This window comes from Felis catus, chromosome B4 (genome assembly GCF_018350175.1).
Source record: "Felis catus isolate Fca126 chromosome B4, F.catus_Fca126_mat1.0, whole genome shotgun sequence".
In the NCBI taxonomy this organism is placed as follows: domain Eukaryota; kingdom Metazoa; phylum Chordata; class Mammalia; order Carnivora; family Felidae; genus Felis; species Felis catus.
The window spans coordinates 82,330,076-82,349,617 of NC_058374.1; the positions used below are offsets into that span (position 1 = coordinate 82,330,076).

At 41.7% G+C, this 19,542-nt stretch overlaps 1 protein-coding gene across 2 annotated transcripts in view; it reads right to left on the reverse strand.

Annotated features, from left to right (window-relative positions):
- Positions 1-19,542, reverse strand: part of LOC101090953 (SAP domain containing ribonucleoprotein) — a 55,180-nt gene that overhangs the window by 5,093 nt on the left and 30,545 nt on the right. Inside the window, exons 10-11 of one of the 2 annotated variants that reach the window (XR_006600772.1) lie at positions 5,389-5,478; positions 904-1,123 (exon numbers count right to left, since the gene is read on the reverse strand). Coding sequence is in view for 1 of the 2 variants with exons in the window: in XM_003988857.5 (XP_003988906.1) it covers positions 1,082-1,123; positions 5,389-5,478 (132 nt within the window). In the remaining variant the exon portion in view is untranslated. Of the gene's footprint in view, positions 1-832; positions 1,124-5,388; positions 5,479-19,542 lie in introns of those variants that run through there. The other variant, XM_003988857.5, reaches the window with a different exon arrangement.

Genomic DNA, 19,542 nt, shown 5'->3' on the forward strand with positions numbered 1-19,542 from the left:
TAGTAATATCTAAGAAACACAACCACTAAAACTGTATACTTCTGTAACAGAAGACAACAAATTAGCACAGGATTTGATTAGATAGAATGTAGAAGCTTCCAGGGGGGCCTGGCTGGAAGAGCATGCTTTTGATCTCCAGATCTATCTTGAGTTCACTGAGCCCCAAGCTGGGTGTAGAGATTACATACATACATACATAAACAAACAAACTTAAAAAAAAAAAAAAAGTAGAGGCCTCCAGTCCACTGCTTCCTAATGACCTAGATAACAGTTCTTAACACCTCTGACCATCTTCTGTCTTGCTTTGAATCCCTACACTTTCTTCTAGCTCTGAGGGGTAACTGACCCATCTCCTTTCCTGAACTGCATAACCAGTAGGGTTCCACATATTGGCTCTGACTGAAACCAGATAGTATCATACCAGGTCACTCTTGAAAATAGGGTCCTGCTGGTCTCCTTAATAGGGACACGGAACTCCATTCCCTAACAGACTATCAATCATCAGCCTTTGTATTTATATCCTTTGCACCCCCTAAAACTCAGGGCTCCCCCATGTTCTACTCCTGTGGGTCACGCCAACCTGCCAAAGCAAAGAGTCAGGGTGAAACTTGGCCTCTTCATAGAGGATAAAGAATAAAAGGATGCTTGTGAGTATGAGAGAAGGGAATAAATAGGCTTAAAGGGACAGACTCAAATCCTTTTCCTTATTCTCTTTTGTAAAGGATAAAGGCCTTATGGCTAATTTCCTGTAATATTTGCCCCTGAAGCTCCCCCTTATCTAGATAAGTCTAATCTGGCCCCAAGAACTCAAAGGAGCATCTGATAAAACGCATTGTTTTCTTTTCTATTTGTTTTTTATTAACAAGCAAAATAATAATTAAAAAACAACACAAGAACAACAACCTTAAAGTTGGAACAGCAATGAGTCAAATTGCTGCTGAAGTTCCTGGATGTACCCGGGGTACATGCTCTCTCACTGTGAGGCAGGACCTAGGCACATGACTGTGCATTTATATATATGACCAAGAAAAGTCAGAGAGATGGAAACCACTGGAGAACAGAAAGCATTAAGAGCTTTTCATCAGGCAATCCCAAAGCGCTCTGCCCTTTTCCTCTTCTTTGCCTGTAAGGAAGAAGCAAGAAGAAAAAATTAGATTGCAAGACAACAGTGGCCTGGGTTCCTGGCTGCTTTAATCCAAACTCACATGAGCTATCACAAGGTTCAAGAAGGAGGGAAGACCCAGGCTTAAGCTTGCTAGCCAGAGATTTCATTCCTGAATCTCTCTAGTTATCCAGTTAGAGCTGGGAAGGTCTGGTGGGAAAGGAGGGGAGAAGACTGTAGGGAGTGGGGGGAAGAGGAAGAAGAGAATAGTGGTAGAAAAATAGATTCCTGAAGGAGAGGGCCACTCAGCCTTATAGCAAGTTAGTCTGGAAACAATGGACTCTTAACAGGCTGGAGAGTATTCCAGTCAGTGGGGAGATGACAGATCTCACAGAAAAAGAGTTGACCAATGCTATTTTTTCATAGAGAAAGTGAGGAGGATGCCCTTCTGGGCATTAAGCCCCAACCACCAGCTATTCGGTAAGCCTCCAAATCCACAGAGGACACATAAATCTACAATGCTAACAGAATAACTGGGAGGGAAGTGAGACCTTAATATGAATCTCCTTAAGGGAGTCAGTACTGGAGACAGGCACAAAATGAGGAGTGGGGGAGAAGGAGATAAAGATGTTTTTGTTCTGGGAGTGACTCACAAACAGCACTGAGTCTTTCATCCTCACTCCAACTACTGCCTCCAGCAGAGGGGACTTTTTTTTTTTCATTCCATCCACACAGGAAGTTTAATTTAGATTAAAAAGAAGAGTGTAATGGGGCGCCTGGGTGTCTCAGTTGGTTGAGTGACCGACTTTGGTTCAGGTCATGATCTCACGGTTTGTGAGTTCGAGCCCCACAGCGGGCTCTGTGCTGACAGCGCGGAGCCTGGAGCCTGCTTCAGATTCTGTGTCTCAGTCTCTCTGTCCCTCCCCCACTCATGCTCTGTCTCTGTCTCAGAAATAAACATTAAAAAAAAAAAAAAAAAAAAAAAAAAAAAAAAAAAGAAGAGTATATAGAGGGGTGCCTGGGTGGCTCAGGCAGTTAAGCACCTGACTCTTGATTTTGGCTCAGGTCATGATCTTGCGGGTTGGGAGTTTGAGCCTTGCATTGGGCTCTGCACTAACAGTGCGGAGCCTGCTTGAGATTCTCTCTCTCCCTCTCTCTCTGCCCTTCCCGCTCTCTCTCTCTCAAAATAAATAAATAAACTTACAAAAAAAAAAAAAAAAAAGTATATAAGCCCAGCCCATTTTACCTGGATGACTGACACAATTCTTTGGAATCAAATAAAAGTTACCTGATTCATGTAAACTCCATCAACCTCTGATGTTACTACTGCTTTACATGCACTGACTCTCCCAACAAAAGCCACTATTCCTTGGCAAGCAACAAAATCCTCATGTGCCTTATCTTGGAGAAGCCAAATGTACCACCTTAGTGAATACCACTAGTTCAACAGTTTCCTTGGCAAAGAGGGAGTAGTTTTACTACAATTAAAACAAGCCTTTAAGGAGGCACCTGGGTGGCTCAGTCGGTTAGGCATCCGACTTCAGCTCAGGTCATGATCTCACAGCCAGTGAGTTCAGGTCCTGCAACGGGCTCTGTGCTGACAGCTCAGAGCCTGGAGCCTGCTTCAGATTCTGTGTCTCCCGCTCCCTCTGCTCCTCCCCCACTCACACGCACTCGCTCTCACTCTCTCGGTCTCTCAAAGATGGATAAATGTTAAAAACAAAACAAAAAAACAAGCCTTTAAGTTTACTACTGCTCATTCTGGCGAGTCAGTAATTAAGCTGATATTTATAACAGGTAATGCTTTATTCTGAGGCACCTGGGTGGCTCAGTTGGGTGAGCGTCAACTTGGGCTCAGGTCATGATCTCACGGTTTGTGAGTTTGAGCCCATCAGGCTCTCTGCTGTCAGTGCAGAGCCCACTTTGGATCCTCTGTCCCCGCCTCTCTCTGTACCTCCCCTGCTTGTACTCTGTCTCTCAAAACTAAATCAACATTAAAAAAAAAAACAAAAAAACAAAAAACAAAAAAATAGGTAATGCTTTATTCTAAATTAGTAGCACAAAGAATACAAACTTCTTCAAGTTTCTTCCTAAAAGAGATGTAAACTTATCAGATTGTAAAATTTTCAGGGTTTATTTACAAGACTGACTGTGATATTTATTTACTTTTAATGTTGATTTAGTTTTGAGAGAGCACAAGCAGAGGAGGGGCAGAGAGAGGGAGAGAGAAGATATGAAGCAGGCTCTGAACTGGCAGGCTGACAGCACACAAGCCTGATATGGGGCCTGAACTCGCCAGCCTTGAGATTACCTGAGCTGAAGTCAGACGCTCAACCAACTGAGACACCCAGGCACCCCAAGACTGACTCTGATATTTATTCATAAAAAGACTTTGTAAGATTTTGAATGTGTTAGGTAATAGATATTCAAAGGTCATTTCCAGGGCTGCCTGGCTGGCTCAGTTGGTAGAGCATGCAGCTCTTGATCTTAGGGTCATGAGTTTAAGCCCTATGTTAGGCATATAGCCTACTTTAAAACAAAACAAAACAATAAAGTCCATCTCCAGAGGTAGATGGAAAGAGGTAAATGTGGATTAAAGGAAGAAAGAACATTGCAAATTCTTTACCACCCAAGAAGTTTCTAGAATTCTAAACATATTTTTTTTTTTCAACGTTTTTTTATTTATTTTTGGGACAGAGACAGAGCATGAAAGGGGGAGGGGCAGAGAGACAGGGAAACACAGAATCGGAAACAGGCTCCAGGCTCTGAGCCATCAGCCCAGAGCCCGACATGGGGCTTGAACTCACGGACTGCGAGATCGTGACCTGGCTGAAGTCGGACGCTCAACCGACTGCGCCACCCAGGCACTCCCCTAGAATTCTAAACATATTATTTCAACAGTTCTTTATGTAAACCTCAGGTGATACTTGGTCTCCATTATAAATACCTTTTTTTTTTTTTTTTTAAATAATTTCTATGCTCAAGGTAGAGCTGGAACTCATGATCTGAGATCAAGAGTCCCATGCTCTACTGAGCCAGGACCCCCATTATTGATACTCTTAAATTTAAATTTAAACCAAATCAATACTGTCTGTCAAAGCTCTGAGTAGTTTTGCCAGTGCTCAGGGTCTCAGCTAACTCAGTGAGTTACTCCGGTGGATAAACACAAGTCTTTAAAAAACAAACAGAGGCCCCCTGGGTGGCACAGTTGGTTAAGCACCCTGACTCTTGATCTTGACTCAGCTCATGATCTCACAGTTCGTGAGTTCAGTGCAGAGCCTGCTTGGGATATTCTCTTTCTCTTTCTCTCTCTCTGCCCCTCCCATGCACTCTCTCAAAATAAATAAATAAATAAACTTAAAAAAAAAAATTTAAAAACAAAAAAACTATAAAAAAGCGGTAAGAACAAGAAGTCTCATTTGAGTCCACTGATCAGAGGGGAGTTAGGTACAACTAGTGTCTGAGTTGGATACGGTCTTCACTAAATAATCAAAGAAATACGCCAAGCACATAATCAAACACATTGTTACTTACTAAATATAATATGATAGGCTTTGCGTCAAGCATTTTACATAGAATCATCCCTTTTTACATAGAATAATTTCATGCTTAAAATACCACTCCGAGGTAGGTATTATCTCTACTTCCCAGATGATGAAACTGAGGCTCAGAAAAGTGCCATAACTTGTAAATAATACTAAGTGGCAAAAACACTTTTCAAATCCAAGCTTCTGTGATTCCAAATCTTGTGCTCCTTTCTAGGCTAACTGGCTTTAACACCGAATTAAATGTACTGATGGAATTCAGTGTGGCCACTTTATCCAAACAGATATCAAGCAAAGAACAAAAGATCTTATTACTTGGGCACTTAAGTAGTATGCTGAGGAAGGGGCACCTGGGTGGCTCAGTAGGTTGACTGTCCAACTCTAGATTTCAGCTAAGGTCGTGATCTCATGGTTCATGGGTTCGAGCCCTGCATTGGGCTCTACGCTGGCAGTGTGAAGCCTGCTTGGGATTCTCTCTCTCCCTCCCTCTCTGCCCCTGCCTCTCAAAATAAATAAACTTAAAAAAAAAAAAAAAAAAAAAAAGGCCAGGGAGGGGCACCTGACTCTTGGTCTCAGGGTGGTGAGTTTGAGCCCCAAGTTGGGTGTGGAGCCTACTTAAAAAAAAAAAAAAAAAAAAGGTAGTAGTAGTAGTAGTAGTAGTAGTAGTAGGCTGGGGAAATAATGTTTCTTCACCCTCACTTCCTTTCAAGGGCTCTATGAAGCAGTCTAGGTATATTTTACCTCTGTATCCTCTGTGGTTCCTGTTCCAGCCGAACTTGTGACAATCCCAAATCGCTCCTTCCTCTTTTTCAGTTTCTCATCATCTTCAGACTGTTCAGGGACAAAGAAGAGGATTGAAACAAGTGAGCTTCCACTCACAAGACAAAAGAGAATGAAATTATAACTTAATGGTCACAATATGCCAGCCAATCTTGCACTAAGAACTAAGTTATCACACAAACAGAAAAAAACAGGAAACTGAACAAGCAAGCATACAGTATGCCATCCCTAAGAATGACAAAAAACTTAATTTTAAGTAGGGCCTCAATATTCATAAGACACGTGGAGTCAAGAAAACAAACAAAATACCCATACAACAAATTTCTGTGAAAAAACTCCTGTAATTCAGACATATGGAACACTGAGGCTTCAGTAACACCTAAGGACAAAAGGTTAGTAGGAGACACCCAAACTATTTGTTGAACACTGCTTACAAGTTCCATTTACTTGCCAAGGATTAGAAGGGAAAGACACCAGAATGATGTTTCTGAAGAACATACAAAGAAAGCCAAGCATTATGAATGCCCAGCAAAGTCACAGAAGGCTCTGAATAGTTTGAAATGATTTTGAAAAAAGGGGAGTCAAGAAATTAGCTGCAGTCATCTAAGAGAAAAGATGCTCTGGACCTTTCCCAAGCTTCTAAGAGATTTATGATATCTGCCCTATAACTGGAGAGAATATTACAGCTAGTATGCATTAGAGCTGGTCATTCTCCTATAGCTATTTTAATGACTGAGCTAATGTTCACATCTAACACTGTTCAATGTTAAGAGGCTCATATATATTCTCATCAGGACCTAAACCCTGCCAATTTATTTACCCCACTTTAAACAGTTATTTTCGGGGCACCTGGCTGGCTTGGTGTATCCAACTCTTGATCTCAAGGCTGTAAATTCGAGCCCCACGTTGAATATAAAGATTATTTAAAACTAAAATCTTAAAACAAAAACAAAACAAAATTATTTTCTCCTTTTCCACCTTCCCCCCCACACCCAATCACCAATAATCAAAACCACAGCCCTGGGATTAGTAAACATAAAATCAGGGACGCCTGGGTGGCTCAGTCGGTTAAGTGTCCGACTTCAGCTCAGGTCACGATCTCACGGTCCGTGAGTTCGAGCCCCGCATCGGGCTCTGGGTTGATGGCTCAGAGTTTGCAGCCTGCTTCCGATTCTGTGTCTCCCTCTCTCTCTGCCCCTCCCCTGTTCATGCTCTGTCTCTGTCTCAAAAATAAATAAACTTAAAAAAAAAAATTAAAAAAAAAAAAAAAAAAGAACCATATAAAATCAGATGGGCTCCCTGGGTGTTCTTCCATCCAGAAGGATTTTAAAGAATTTGGCACACATCTAGACAAAGATCCTATCCTCTCCGTATATCTCATGAGACCCTCTACTCCATACATACATACGCACCCTCACCAAGGGCTAGGACAGTTTCTTTGACTTCATTTACAAAAGGTAACCAATATAAGGTCAAGTCAATAGTTCAAACAAATTTTCGAACACACTTCTGTGTGATGCTCCTGAGCTAATTTTTTTTTTTTTTTAAACCCCAGAGAGTTCATATCCTGCAGTCTGAAAGTAGGTTGTATAAGACAGTCAAAAGAAAGGCAATCAAGAGATCTACAGAAACACATTAATTTTTTTAAATTTTATTTTTGAGAGAGAAAGAGACAGCGTGAAAGAGAGAGGGAGAGAGAGAATGTCAAGCAGGCTCCACTCTGTCAGCACAGAGCCCGATGCTGCGCTCGAACTCACAAAACCACGAGATCACGACCTGAGCCAAAACCAAGAGTCGGACTCTTAAATGACTGAGCCACCCAGGTGCCCAAGAAACACAGGAATTTTTAAAACCTCTAACTCTCATCCCCAAGGAGTTGCCTTTGTTCCTATGACCACAGAAGCCACCACTTTGGCCAAAAACAGGGCAGCTATCCAACCTTCTGCGTTTAATTTGTTTAACTAGTCCAGTTCTCCGAACACAGTAGGCAGGAATACTTTCTTGGTCTTACTTTGGTTCTTTCAGCTTGAGAAGCATGTTTATTTTCTCCCTTTTGCTGTACCTGCCTTCTAGTAAGTTAGAAAGAAGTCAAGAGGGGTGCCTGAATGGCTCAGTCAGTTAAGCGCCTGACTCAATTTCAGCTCAGGTCATAATCTCTTCCGTTCATGAGTTCAAGCCCCACATCAGGCTCTGCGCGGACAGTGCAGAGCCTGGTTGGGATTCTTGCTCTCTGCCCCTCCTGTGCACGGTCTCTCTCTCTCTCAAAATAAATAAATAAACTTAAAAAAAGAAAGAAAAAGAAAGGAGCCAAGAAAGGTTGATGGCTATGAAAGACTGAAGTATCCAACACACACAAGTTCTCACTTAATCATAGTGTATTACTAAGAAAAAAATATTGCCTACATAGTTTTTCTTTTTCTGCCTTTTTCATTATAACCATCAGCAAGTCCATAGTGGGCACATAATTGATGCAATCTAAACTACTGTAAAACACTGAGCCAGGTTTGAAGAAAAAAAGTATTCTTGTTTGTAATAATCATAAATTAAAATAATGATATTACTGTCACTAACATCTGAGTGTGTACTATATGCCAGGTACTGTATGAAGTTCTTTACATGCAGTTATCTCATTTACTTTTTTTTTTTTTAGTTAGGCTTCAAACCCAGCATGGAGCCCAGTGCAGGGCTTGAACTCACACACGACCCTGATATCAAGACCTGAGTGGATATCAAGAGTTGGATGCTTAACTGAGTCACCCAGGCACCCTTACTTTTAAAATTAATTTTTTTAGTAACTCTACTCCTAACATGGGGCCTGAATCAAGACCCCAAGATCAAGAGCTGCATGCTCTTCCAACTGAGCCAGCCAGGCACCCCTCATTTACTTCTTATAATAATCTCAAACACGGTAAGTTTGTACTAAATAGGTATGTACTATTACATACATAGTAGGCACTACGACTAAATTCATTTCATAGATAAGAAAACTAAGACTTGGAGAAATTAAGTAACCTGACCAAAGTCTCACAAATAGTAAGTGGCAGAGCCAGGAATGGAACCCAGGACATTTTACTCAACCCACTTTCCTAACTTTACCATTTCCTCAGGTATCTCACATAAGTATTTCTTTGGAAGAACAGTAGCAGAATGGAAGAACTGCTTAATTCCTAAAGGAAGATGGATTACTAGGACCCTTAGCTAAAGGTAGTTGTAAACTACTTCAACAATTTCCATATCAAATAACCTGGGTCAATGCTAGGATCCCATCCTCTTTTCTACCATAACATATGCCTCCACACTGTAACTAACTAGGGATCTAGGGAAAGGACTCCAGTTCGTAATCTTATACTAAAGATTTTCTCAACTGAATTTGTTTCTAATTTTGCCTAACTGGCTACTCCATCTGTTGAACTGTAATAAAAGAATTAGGAAGGTTTCCAATGAACACAGCTCTCATATATTTTTCCTTAACAAAGTCACTAGGAAAAGTTTTCTTGATTTCATCTACCACCATTTAGATAAAAGTAAGATAAAAATGGAGCACTCAAAATGAGAATCTCTATAGAATATTCTAGATGAAAGCTCTCAATTTCGTGAAGTCTCCAGGCCAAGCACGGTATTAGGGGTAATAAAAGGAGCATCCACACCCGTCATGAGGAAAGGCAAGACTAGATCGTATATTGCTGAACTATCACTATATACTTATTTTCACTCAATTCAGAGGTAGGGTACTTTTAGCAAGTTCAAATTACAGACAGGGAGATGGTACTTTTGAAACACAGCCCTTCTCCCTCCCTCCCCGCCCCCCCCCCCCCCCCCCCCAGTGCAAACCCTGGGGCCGCTCCCTTCACAAATCTCATCACAAAGCCTATGTCTATTTAGAATGTGTGGGACAGCCTTTCCTCTGGTTCTCTATTTTGCTACATCCTGAAATGGGGATTTTCACTTCCAAATTAAATTTCCTGTGCTTCCTTTTGAACTAAGAGGTGAGGAAAGACTGAGGGAGGAAAAGAAAGGAGAGGGGCACACTTCTCTAGCCACTAAGTCTAGGGTCAGAGAGTTCTCCATGAGCTTCCCTTTTTAATCAGAACTTTGGTATCTCTACTGGAGATCCAGGCAGAGCATCTGCTGCAAATCTACCAGGGGCTCTAGGGGGAAAAAAAAAACAATACAGATCCCCCACCTCCCACCCCCTACAAACAGCCTGCCCACCCCTCACCCGCAGAGACCAGTGAGGGTTTTATTTATTTTGTGCATGCCTGCCCTTCCCTCCCCACCCAGAGCCCCTCAGCTCCCCTCCTAAAGCCTCTTTCCTCCTTGCCCTGCAGGGAAAGTGCACAACAGGCCCAGTAAATCAACACAGTTCTAATGATCTCTCTCACTTGACCCTTCTAGCGTGACGGTGTCGCATGGAAACAAACGTACAATAAACTTCACTCCATCTTTAGCTCCTTGCTGACAGGTTTTGATTCATGGGATGGTGAGACCCATCTGAGGGAAATTACCTCGATCAAAACGCATCTCTCTCTGCATTCATCAGGCCAATACTCCCTCAGGCCATGCTCAAGTGCACAAATGGGGTTGTGCATCTGCAGGCAGCACTGACCCCTCTAGCTCAGTGTCATATGCATTTGCAAACCTTTCCCATCTTGATTCTCCCCCCACTTCCCTCCCGCAAACCTTCAACCACTAACAAATCCTTTTTTTTTCCCATGTATGCTCCTGTGTGGGAAGAATAGTGCTGGAATCTAAAGTGCCCTTATTTCTTATCAAGTGGAAACTCCTCAAAACATACAACTTGTATCCAAAACCAGAAAAGGAACCTGTCCTTACTGACTAAACACAGGCACTGGATGTTCAGATTGATCCATATACTTCACTTGCCCCATCCTCAAGACTTAAAGAGCAAGCCAACTGACTGATAGCCAGTAATTTCAGCATACATAATCCTTCTATCTCCCAATAACTACCTTGTCTTTCTTTTTAAAAGCTCGTTGATAAAAATAAGAAAGAGAGTTGTGCAAAAGATGAGAGAGCCCATATACAAAACACAGGATAGAAAGCAAGGTATATATTTAAAAAGCCAAATATCCCCATGAATCACTATCAATGTATTTTCCATCATGGAATAAGATAGTTCTAAACTAAGCTCTTCAGACAAATTCTTCAACTTTCCAAATTCACTTTTCTTGTTTCCCTTTCATATTTGGAAAATCCTCAGGCAACATAAAGAAAACAATGCCTTCTAGAAAGAAAAGACTGAGACATTCAAGACTACCCTGAGATATAAATTACATGTGTGAAAGCACTTGTATATAGGGACTATTATATAAATATTCAATAAATGATAGCTATTATTTCTACTGCAACCTTCCTCCTGGTCTTTGAAACAAAGTCTGAGACCACCAACAAAATTCCGAAGATAATAATACCATTTATTTATCTTCTACATTGGAAGCAAAGTCATCAAAAGTAGGTAAGGGGGCTCCTGGGTGGCTCAGTCAGTTAAGCATCTGACTCTTGATTTTATCTCGTTATGATCTCACAGTTTGTGGGTTCGAGCCCCATGTGGGGCTGTGCACTGACAGTGCAGGGCCTGCTTGAGATTCTATCTCTCTCTCTCAAAATTAAAAAAAAAAAAAAAGTAGGTAAGAATCTTGGGGTGCCTGGCTGGTTCAGTCTGAAGACCATGCAATTCTTGATGTGAGGACCATGAATTCAAGTCCCAAGTTGTGTACAGAGATTACTTAAGCGAATAAATAAAAACTTAAAACAAAAAAAGTAGGGACACATGGGTGACTCAGTTGGTTAAGCATCCAACTTCAGCTCAGATCATGATCTCAGTTTGTGAGTTCAAGCCCCGCGTTGGGCTCTGTGCTGACAGCTCAGAGCCTGGAACCTGCTTCAGATTCTGTGTTTCCCTCTTTCTGTTCCTCCCACTACTCACACTCTGACTTTCTCTCAAACATAAACATTAAAAAAAAAAAGTAGGTAAGAATCAGACCCATTACCAAGACAACAAAGAAATTCCCTTTGTCTGCAAAGTGAATGAATATTTGTAATGATGAGTAGATTTAGGGTTAAAGTGTGGCAGAGTAAGTAATGAGACAAAACCAGTCTTCTCCAACAAGTATTATTAACCATCTTCTTCTGAGACCCTAAAAAAAAATTTATGCTGCCAGGCTTTACTGATTTCATTAAATCTAACAATTAATGACAACACCAAAAATATCTAGATAACATCCAAGGGAACAGAGCAAGGATCCAAACTCTAACTCTGTAGACCCAATCTTAGGTACTAACTATAAAGGCCCCTGAGGAATTGCTTTCACTGAATCACAGACATCAGTTTCCACTGATAGTTTGGAGCCTAATGTGGGGCTTGAACTCACAAACCATCATGACCTGAGCTGAAATCAAGAACTGGAATCTGGGCACCTGGGTGGCTCAGTCAGTTAAGCAGCCGACTTCGGCTCAGGTCATGATCTTGCAGTCTGTGAGTTCGAGCCCCGCGTCGGGCTCTGTGCTGACAGCTCAGAGCCTGGAGCCTGTTTCAGATTCTGTGTCTCCCTCTCTCTGACCCTCCCCCGTTCATGCTCTGTCTCTCTCTGTCTCAAAAATAAATAAACGTTATAAAAAAAAAATTTTTTTTTGCAGAATTGGAATCGGGGAACCTGGGTGGCTCAGTCAGTTAAGCGTCCGACTTCAGCTCAGGTCATGATCTCACAGTCCATGAGTTCAAGCCCCGCATGGGGCTCTGTGCTGACAGCTCAGAGCCTGGAGCCTGCTTTGGATTCTGTGTCTCCCTCTCTCTCTGCCCCTCCCCTGCTCATGCTCTGTCTCTATCTCAAAAATAAATAAAAACATTAAAAAAAATTAAAAAAAGAATTGGAATCAACTGAGTCACCCAGGCATTCCTCCATCAACATTTTAAATAATACCACAAAATTAATCCATTCATCCACTAGTCATTCAAATATCTACTTAGTGTCTAGGTTAGGCACTGTTCTGACATTGGGAACAGAGATGAGTAAGACAAAGATCCTTAACCTCATGGGACTTATGAATTTTCGACTGAGTTCTGGTAAAGATGTATACTATTGTTTATTATATTACTGCATTATGAGGACCCATCAGGAAATTTTCTTTCTGGTCCCCAGATGTAAAATAATTATGCTTTTGCTGATCAACTTGTAAGTTTTTACCTTCTGAACCCTGTGAATCACTGGAAACACTCTGTGTTTTTTCCTATTGATAGCTATAAAATTTGGAGCCAAATGTATGGTCTGTCTCTGGTAAGCGGTTTTGATAATATTTCTATTAGCCAGAAGTATTAAGGTGAGAGAGAAGTATTAAGGTGAGATCTAGAGACAGTGATCCACTACCCAGATCCCTAGACAGAAGCTTAGAAGATGAAGTGAAGTCAGTCACAGGGTTGCTGCTGGTGCCTTAAGAACTTACTCCTCTCGGGGAACCTGGGTGGTTCAGTCGATTGAGCATCCAACTTCGGCTCAGGTCATGACCTCATGGTTTGTGAGTTTGGTCTCACTGCTGTCAGTGCAGAGCCTTCTTCAGATCCTCTGTCCCCCTCTCTCTGTCCCTCCCCTGCTTGCGCTCTCTCAAAAATAAACATTAAAAAAAAAAAAAAAAAAAAAAAAAAAGAACTTATTCCTCTCTAAATATAATGGGATTAATTAGAAAACACTTCAGTGCCCCCAAGAAGGAAAAAGAGAGGGAAAGGAAGTACCAGGTTATTACTAGACATATTAAATTAAGGGCTCTTGTCAATGGTTTGCATGGCATATATATACTATAGCCAGGAATTAAGTCCTAAACGGAAGATCAGCTACAACAATCAGCAGCCTGAAATTCACAGATGCTTTCTAAAGTGATTGTTTCTTTCTATGGCAAAGGGTAGCAAGAATATCCAAGATGGAGTAGATTCTAGCTTTGTTATCTTCCAAACCCAATCTGCATCTTCAAGATACAATCTTATTACCAATGCCATCCTGAATCATCAAAAGAAACTAGGAGTGGCTTGCTGGCTCAGTTGGTAGAGCATGCAACTCTTGATCTACGGGTTGTAAATTCAAGCCCCATTCTGGGTACAGAGATTACTTAAAAAAATAAAATACTGGGGCACCTGGGTGGCCTCAGTTGGTTACACGTCCAACTCTTGATTTTGGCTCAGGTCGTGATCCTAGGGTTGTGGGATCAAGCCCCACACGGGGCTCCACACTGAGCATGGAGCCTGCTTAAGATTCTCTCTCTCTATATATATGCTAATTTGGATGTAAATTTAAAAAAATAAAATTAAAAAAAAGACTTTAACCATCAAACATGTCTTAACAAACTAAAAGACTTTCTCTTAAACCTAAATTTTCCTTTTGTTAAGAATAAAATGAAACTAGGGGCGCCTGGGTGGCGCAGTCGGTTAAGCGTCCGACTTCAGCCAGGTCACGATCTCGCGGTCCGTGAGTTCGAGCCCCGCGTCGGGCTCTGGGCTGATGGCTCAGAGCCTGGAGCCTGTTTCCGATTCTGTGTCTCCCTCTCTCTCTGCCCCTCCCCCGTTCATGCTCTGTCTCTCTCTGTCCCAAAAATAAATAAACGTTGAAAAAAAAATTAAAAAAAAAAAAAGAATAAAATGAAACTACCCCCCCCAAAAGATTCTCTCTCTCTCAAAAATAATAAAGTAAAATAAAAACATACACATACACACACACACACACACACACACACACACACACACACACACACACACGTATTTGAGAGAGAGAGAGAGAGAGACAGAGAGAGAGACAGAGCGAGCAGAGGAGGGACAGAGGGAGAGAAACAATCTTAGGCAGGCTCCACGCCCAGTGCAGGACCCAAAGAGGGGCTTGATCTCACAACACAGTGAGATCATGACCTGAGCTGAAAGCAAGAGTTGGATGCCTAACAGACTGAGCCACCCAGGTGCCCCCAAAAATAAAATCTTAGAAGAAGAAGAAGAAACAGAAACAACAACAACAACAACTAGGAGAAACAAAACAGTGACCCAAATGTAACCAAGACTTTTTTAGGGAAGTGTAATTCCCAAAACACAAAAGTATTTACTGAATTTAAATGTAAGATATCCTCACTACTGGGGTGCCTAGGTGGCTCAGTCAGTTGAACAACCAACTTCGGCTCAGGTCATGATTTCATGGTTTGTGAGTTCCAGCCCCATGTCGGGCTCTGTGCTGACAGCTGAGAGCCTGGAGCCTGCTTTGGTTTCTGTGTCTCCCTCTCTCTCTGCCCCTCCCCCACTCATGCTCTGTCTCTCCCTGTCTCCAAAATAAACATTAAAAAAAAAAAAAAAAAGATATCCTCACTATTCTCCGAGGAGACCAAATGAATTAACCAAGCCAGACATTTTCCCTGGTCAGTGCAACAGCTCATCACTCATCATCCCTCCTTATACCATGTTTGAGAAGCAGAAATTTCAATCTAAACAAGTCAGAGATATCCTTATAAGCAGAAAAAGACACTTCAGGGAAGCTCAGGTACTACTATGAGTTGGAGCAGGCTGTTCTCCTAGAACTGTTTTAATGACAGCTATTCTTCACATTCAACACTCTTCAATGTAAGAGTCTCCTATATATTTCCATCACGACATAAACTCTGCCATTTTATTTACCTCACTTTAACAATTATTTTCTCAGAAGTCTTTTGCCTGGAATGATAGAACAGAGACTAAGTGCGAGCCAAGATGGGTTGCATTTCAAAAATAACAAATAACTGTCCCCTTTTGTAAACGAATTATCATACAAAAATGTTAATAGTTCTCAGGCCAGTCTGATTTTCCAAGGGAATGTAAGGTAAGAGTCAGGCAAAAAGAAAAGGAAGAGCTTTATGGGCACTTTCCTGACTCTCACCGCCACGTGACTGATGTCAGGATGAAAAGCAGAGGCTGGGGGCTTTCAAGCGATGGTAGATTAATAATGACATGGCCTTGACTTCCCAGAGGTAAAGGTTATGAAACACTCCAGGGTAAGTGGGCTTCCAATTTCATACTCTCAGAGTGAATGACAGCAACTGATGGTTTTTCTCTCAGAAACACTGCAATGCTTCAACACACAGCTGTCACCTCCCTGTCCCAGTTTCTGAAATTCATCTGAACATGTTTATTCCTGAGCCTGCTTATGCCAGTCAGACCACAGAAGATAAGGTGGTCCTAAACACTAATGCACAGAAGCTAACTAAAAAAGACAAAGGTGAAGGGCTGGACTAGTAAAGGGTATGCCATTTTAGCACATAATAATAGAGACACTCCCAACACTCCCACACACATAACAAAAAATACACTTCCCAATACAACCATCTTACCTACTCTAAAAACTTTTCAACTGTGAGATCAGAATCAACTTTCTAGGGCCAAGAGGATGCCAGGAAATTTAAAGCTACATGAGATTTAGAGACCACCAGGAACTGTATCTCCTCCTATCTTCCCGAGATTTGAAGTCCCCAAACACAGCTCAGAACCAAACACTCTTCTGAGTCACGAGCTCCCATCACTTTTTCTCTTTATCTAAATCAAGTTCCTTCCCCAACCCCCACTCCTCTCCAACCCCAGAGGAGGTCGTCTCGGTCTTGATCTAGCTGATTGTAGGACAAAGCAAGGCAGGTGGAGGAAATGAAGGCTTCACACTTGAGACCCCCGGAAACCAAGTTTCTATTAAAAGTCCCCAGCCTCCCTCCCTTAAAAGCCAGGAAGCTGCTGCTTTTAAGGATAAGTGATGCAGAGCTTGGCAGAAATGTCAAGAAGTCAGTAGAGGGAAGCTAAAAACTTTGAGGGGAAGTAAATGTGGTCTTAACCAAATATACAGAGAACGAAGGATGATAGTTACCTGAGCATTCAGAAATTAGAATGGGCACTAGGAAAGCAGATTCTTCTCACCTGTAATATATACACACACACACACACGCGCGCGCGCACACACACACACACACACACACACACGTATTTTAATGTTAAGAGCTACGCCCAACATGGAGCTCGAACTCACGACCCAAGTCACATGCTCTACCAACTGAAATAGCTAGGCACCCCATCTGCAATATTTTAAAATGCAGATTTCGGGGCACCTGGGTGGCTCAGTCGGTTGAGCGGCCAACTTCGGCTCAGGTCATGATCTCGCAGTCCCTGAGTTCGAGCCCCGCGTCGGGCTCTGTGCTGACAGCTCAGAGCCTGGAGCCTGTTTCAGATTCTGTGTCTCCCTCTCTCTGACCCTCCCCTGTTCATGCTCTGTCTCTCCCTGTCTCAAAAATAAGTAAAACGTTAAAAAAAAAAATTAAAAAATAAAATAAAATAAAATGCAGATTTCTGGGGCGCCTGGGTAGCTCAGTTGGTTGAGCGTCTGATTCTTGATTTTGGCTCCGGTCGTGGGATAAAGCCCCACGTTGGTCTCTGTGCTGAGCATGGAGCCTGCTCAAGATTCTCTTTCTCTCCCTCCCTCTGCCCCTCTCCCCTGCTAGCATGCTCTCTCTTGCTCTCTAAAATAATAAAATAAAACGCAGATTTCTGGCTTCAATCCAACCTAATAAACCTGAATCTCAAAACGAAGAGCTTACTTAGGGAAATGTATTTTAAAAAGGGTCCCCTGGTGAGCCTTATGTGCAGCTACAGCTATGAATAATTGCAAATGGCTTTAAGAAAACAGAGACCAAAATTACAAAAAAAAAAAAAAAAAAAAAAATCTCACCAAGTCCAAACAAGGCTGCTGCTTGACTCCCAATTTTTCCCCAAAAGCGTCAGGCCTTCTAAAAAAGTTTACACTTCCTACAAACAGGGTATCTCAGCTGTAGGGGCATGAAAGGCAAAAGAAAACTATGAAGAAATCACAGCTGGCTCTAAGGAGCACACCTGTCTTGCTTCCTTTGTAGAATTCAAGCAGCAGAACACAGAAACTCTTTTGCAAGAGGAGCTCAATACAAGGAAAACATGCCAAAACAAGATCAGGGAAGACTTCAGGTATGTGGGGGAAAGAGGGAGGCAACTAGGTTCAAGTACACAAAAGTATTTTTTTTCTGCAGAATTGATACAGAGGGTGAGGGGGAATATCAGTAGAGAGCAGACATAAGAACAGATAGAATTTGTCTTAGGGCTCATATGCTTTGCTTGTTATTTAGAGAACCAAAGAAGTCCATTACATGAAGGCTCTCATCTTATAGCTCTTTTCACTTCCGGCTGCACTTCCTCAACTACCTCATACCTAAGCATGAACATGGTAGTGAAAATTCTGTAACTTCCTCCTCTACTCTATACCTCAATGAACTCCTCACCTGATACTTTCTAAAATCCAGAAAGCAAGCACTATAAACATAATATCTTTCTCAGGAACACATCTTCACTGCTAGAGATTTAAAGATTCAATATTTGACATGAATTCCAAGTGTAGAACATCCTGAAAATACATTTCAATTTCTGACCTAAGAATCTGCTCTAGCAATGAGAAGGTAAAATTTGGTTAAAATACTATTTAAAAAAAATGTGAGAAAAGAGTAACAAAGGAAAGGAGGGGAGGGAAGGAGCTAACATTTTCTAAATCTTAACAAGACACCTCAGATTTTATTTATTTATTTTAGTATGTATTTTGAGAGAGATAGAGACAGTGCAAGCAGGGGAGAGGCAGAGAGAAAGAGAAAGAGAAAATTCCAATCCCAAACAGGCTCCACACTGTCAGCACAGAGCCCAACACGGGGCTCAATCCCATCAACTGTGAGATCAGGACCTGAGCTGAAACCAAAAGTCGGATGTCCAACCGACTGAGCCACCCAGGCACCCCCAACACCTCAGGTTTTATTAAGAACAGGAGGGACTTTTCATGGTGCCTCACTGGCTCAGTCAGTACAACACAAGACTCTTGATCTTGGGATTGTAAATTCAAGCCCCAGGTTGAGTGTACAGATTACTTAAAAAATAAAAAAATAAAAAATCTTAAAAAAAAAAAAAACAGGGCCTTTGCTAGTTTGCAAACATCACCACCAAATATCCCCCCATAAAATATCTCCCAATCTGACACCCTGGCTCATCCCCATCCCTATCTCCAAAATACACGGCATCAGCTATCAGGCCTGAAAAGTAATTCTATTATTCCAGTGAATACCTAAGAAAATGAACTGTCATATAATTATTAAACTTTATTTGAATTGAACTTATATCTATTTTTTTTGAACCTGTATTTTCAAAAATAAAATGTTACTTATCGATGTTAGTCCAAGGAACACTATTACTCAAGTGTTAGCCTCTCAAGTATTAAAATACATCTTAAACATCCCTATATTGCTGCAACTCTCAAACCATGAGCTCTCAGACCCCCCCCAAAAGTAGTAATACACACCCACACCCACCCCCCCACACACACACACACCAACCACCAAACCAACCCAAAAAACACCCCATACTTTTTTCTCCCATACAGATTCTGAAGGACAGATAAGACTTGGATTCAGAAACTAAGCTCATGCTCACATTTCACCACAGGGAGAGTATCTGAGAGTGATCAGACAGATACTGCTCTCCTTAAAAATGCCAGGCCAGCTACTGGTCACCTCGAAATTAGACACAGGTACTGGTCACTCCCAAGTCAGACTGATATACAATCAGATATGTGTTTGCAAGTGAATTTTAAAAATGAGGGGCACCTGGGTGGCTCAGTCGGTTAAACATCCGGCTTTGGCTCAGATCGTGATCTTACAGTGAGTTAGAGCTCACATCGGGCTCTGTGCTGACAGCTCAGAGCATGGAGCCGGTTTCCAATTCTCATCTCCCTCTCTCTCTGCCCCTCCCCTGCTCGCACTCTGGCTCTCTCTCAAAAATAAGTAAATGTTAAAAAAAATACAAAAAATTATTTACCTTGTGTACCATGAGTGGAAAAAAAAATTTTTTTTAAACTGACACTCAGAGAATGATCCCACCCCAACAACCTGGCTCGCACAAACAACTAAATGTATTTAAAATAAAACAGACTCAACAGAATCCAGCATTCCCTCCTTTTCCAGGCTGTGTTTATTCTTAGGGAAAATACTACAGGGGAACCACAAAGAGGCATAAAACTTGTTTTTTATCAAAGCCATCAGTTCTGACATGTTAGA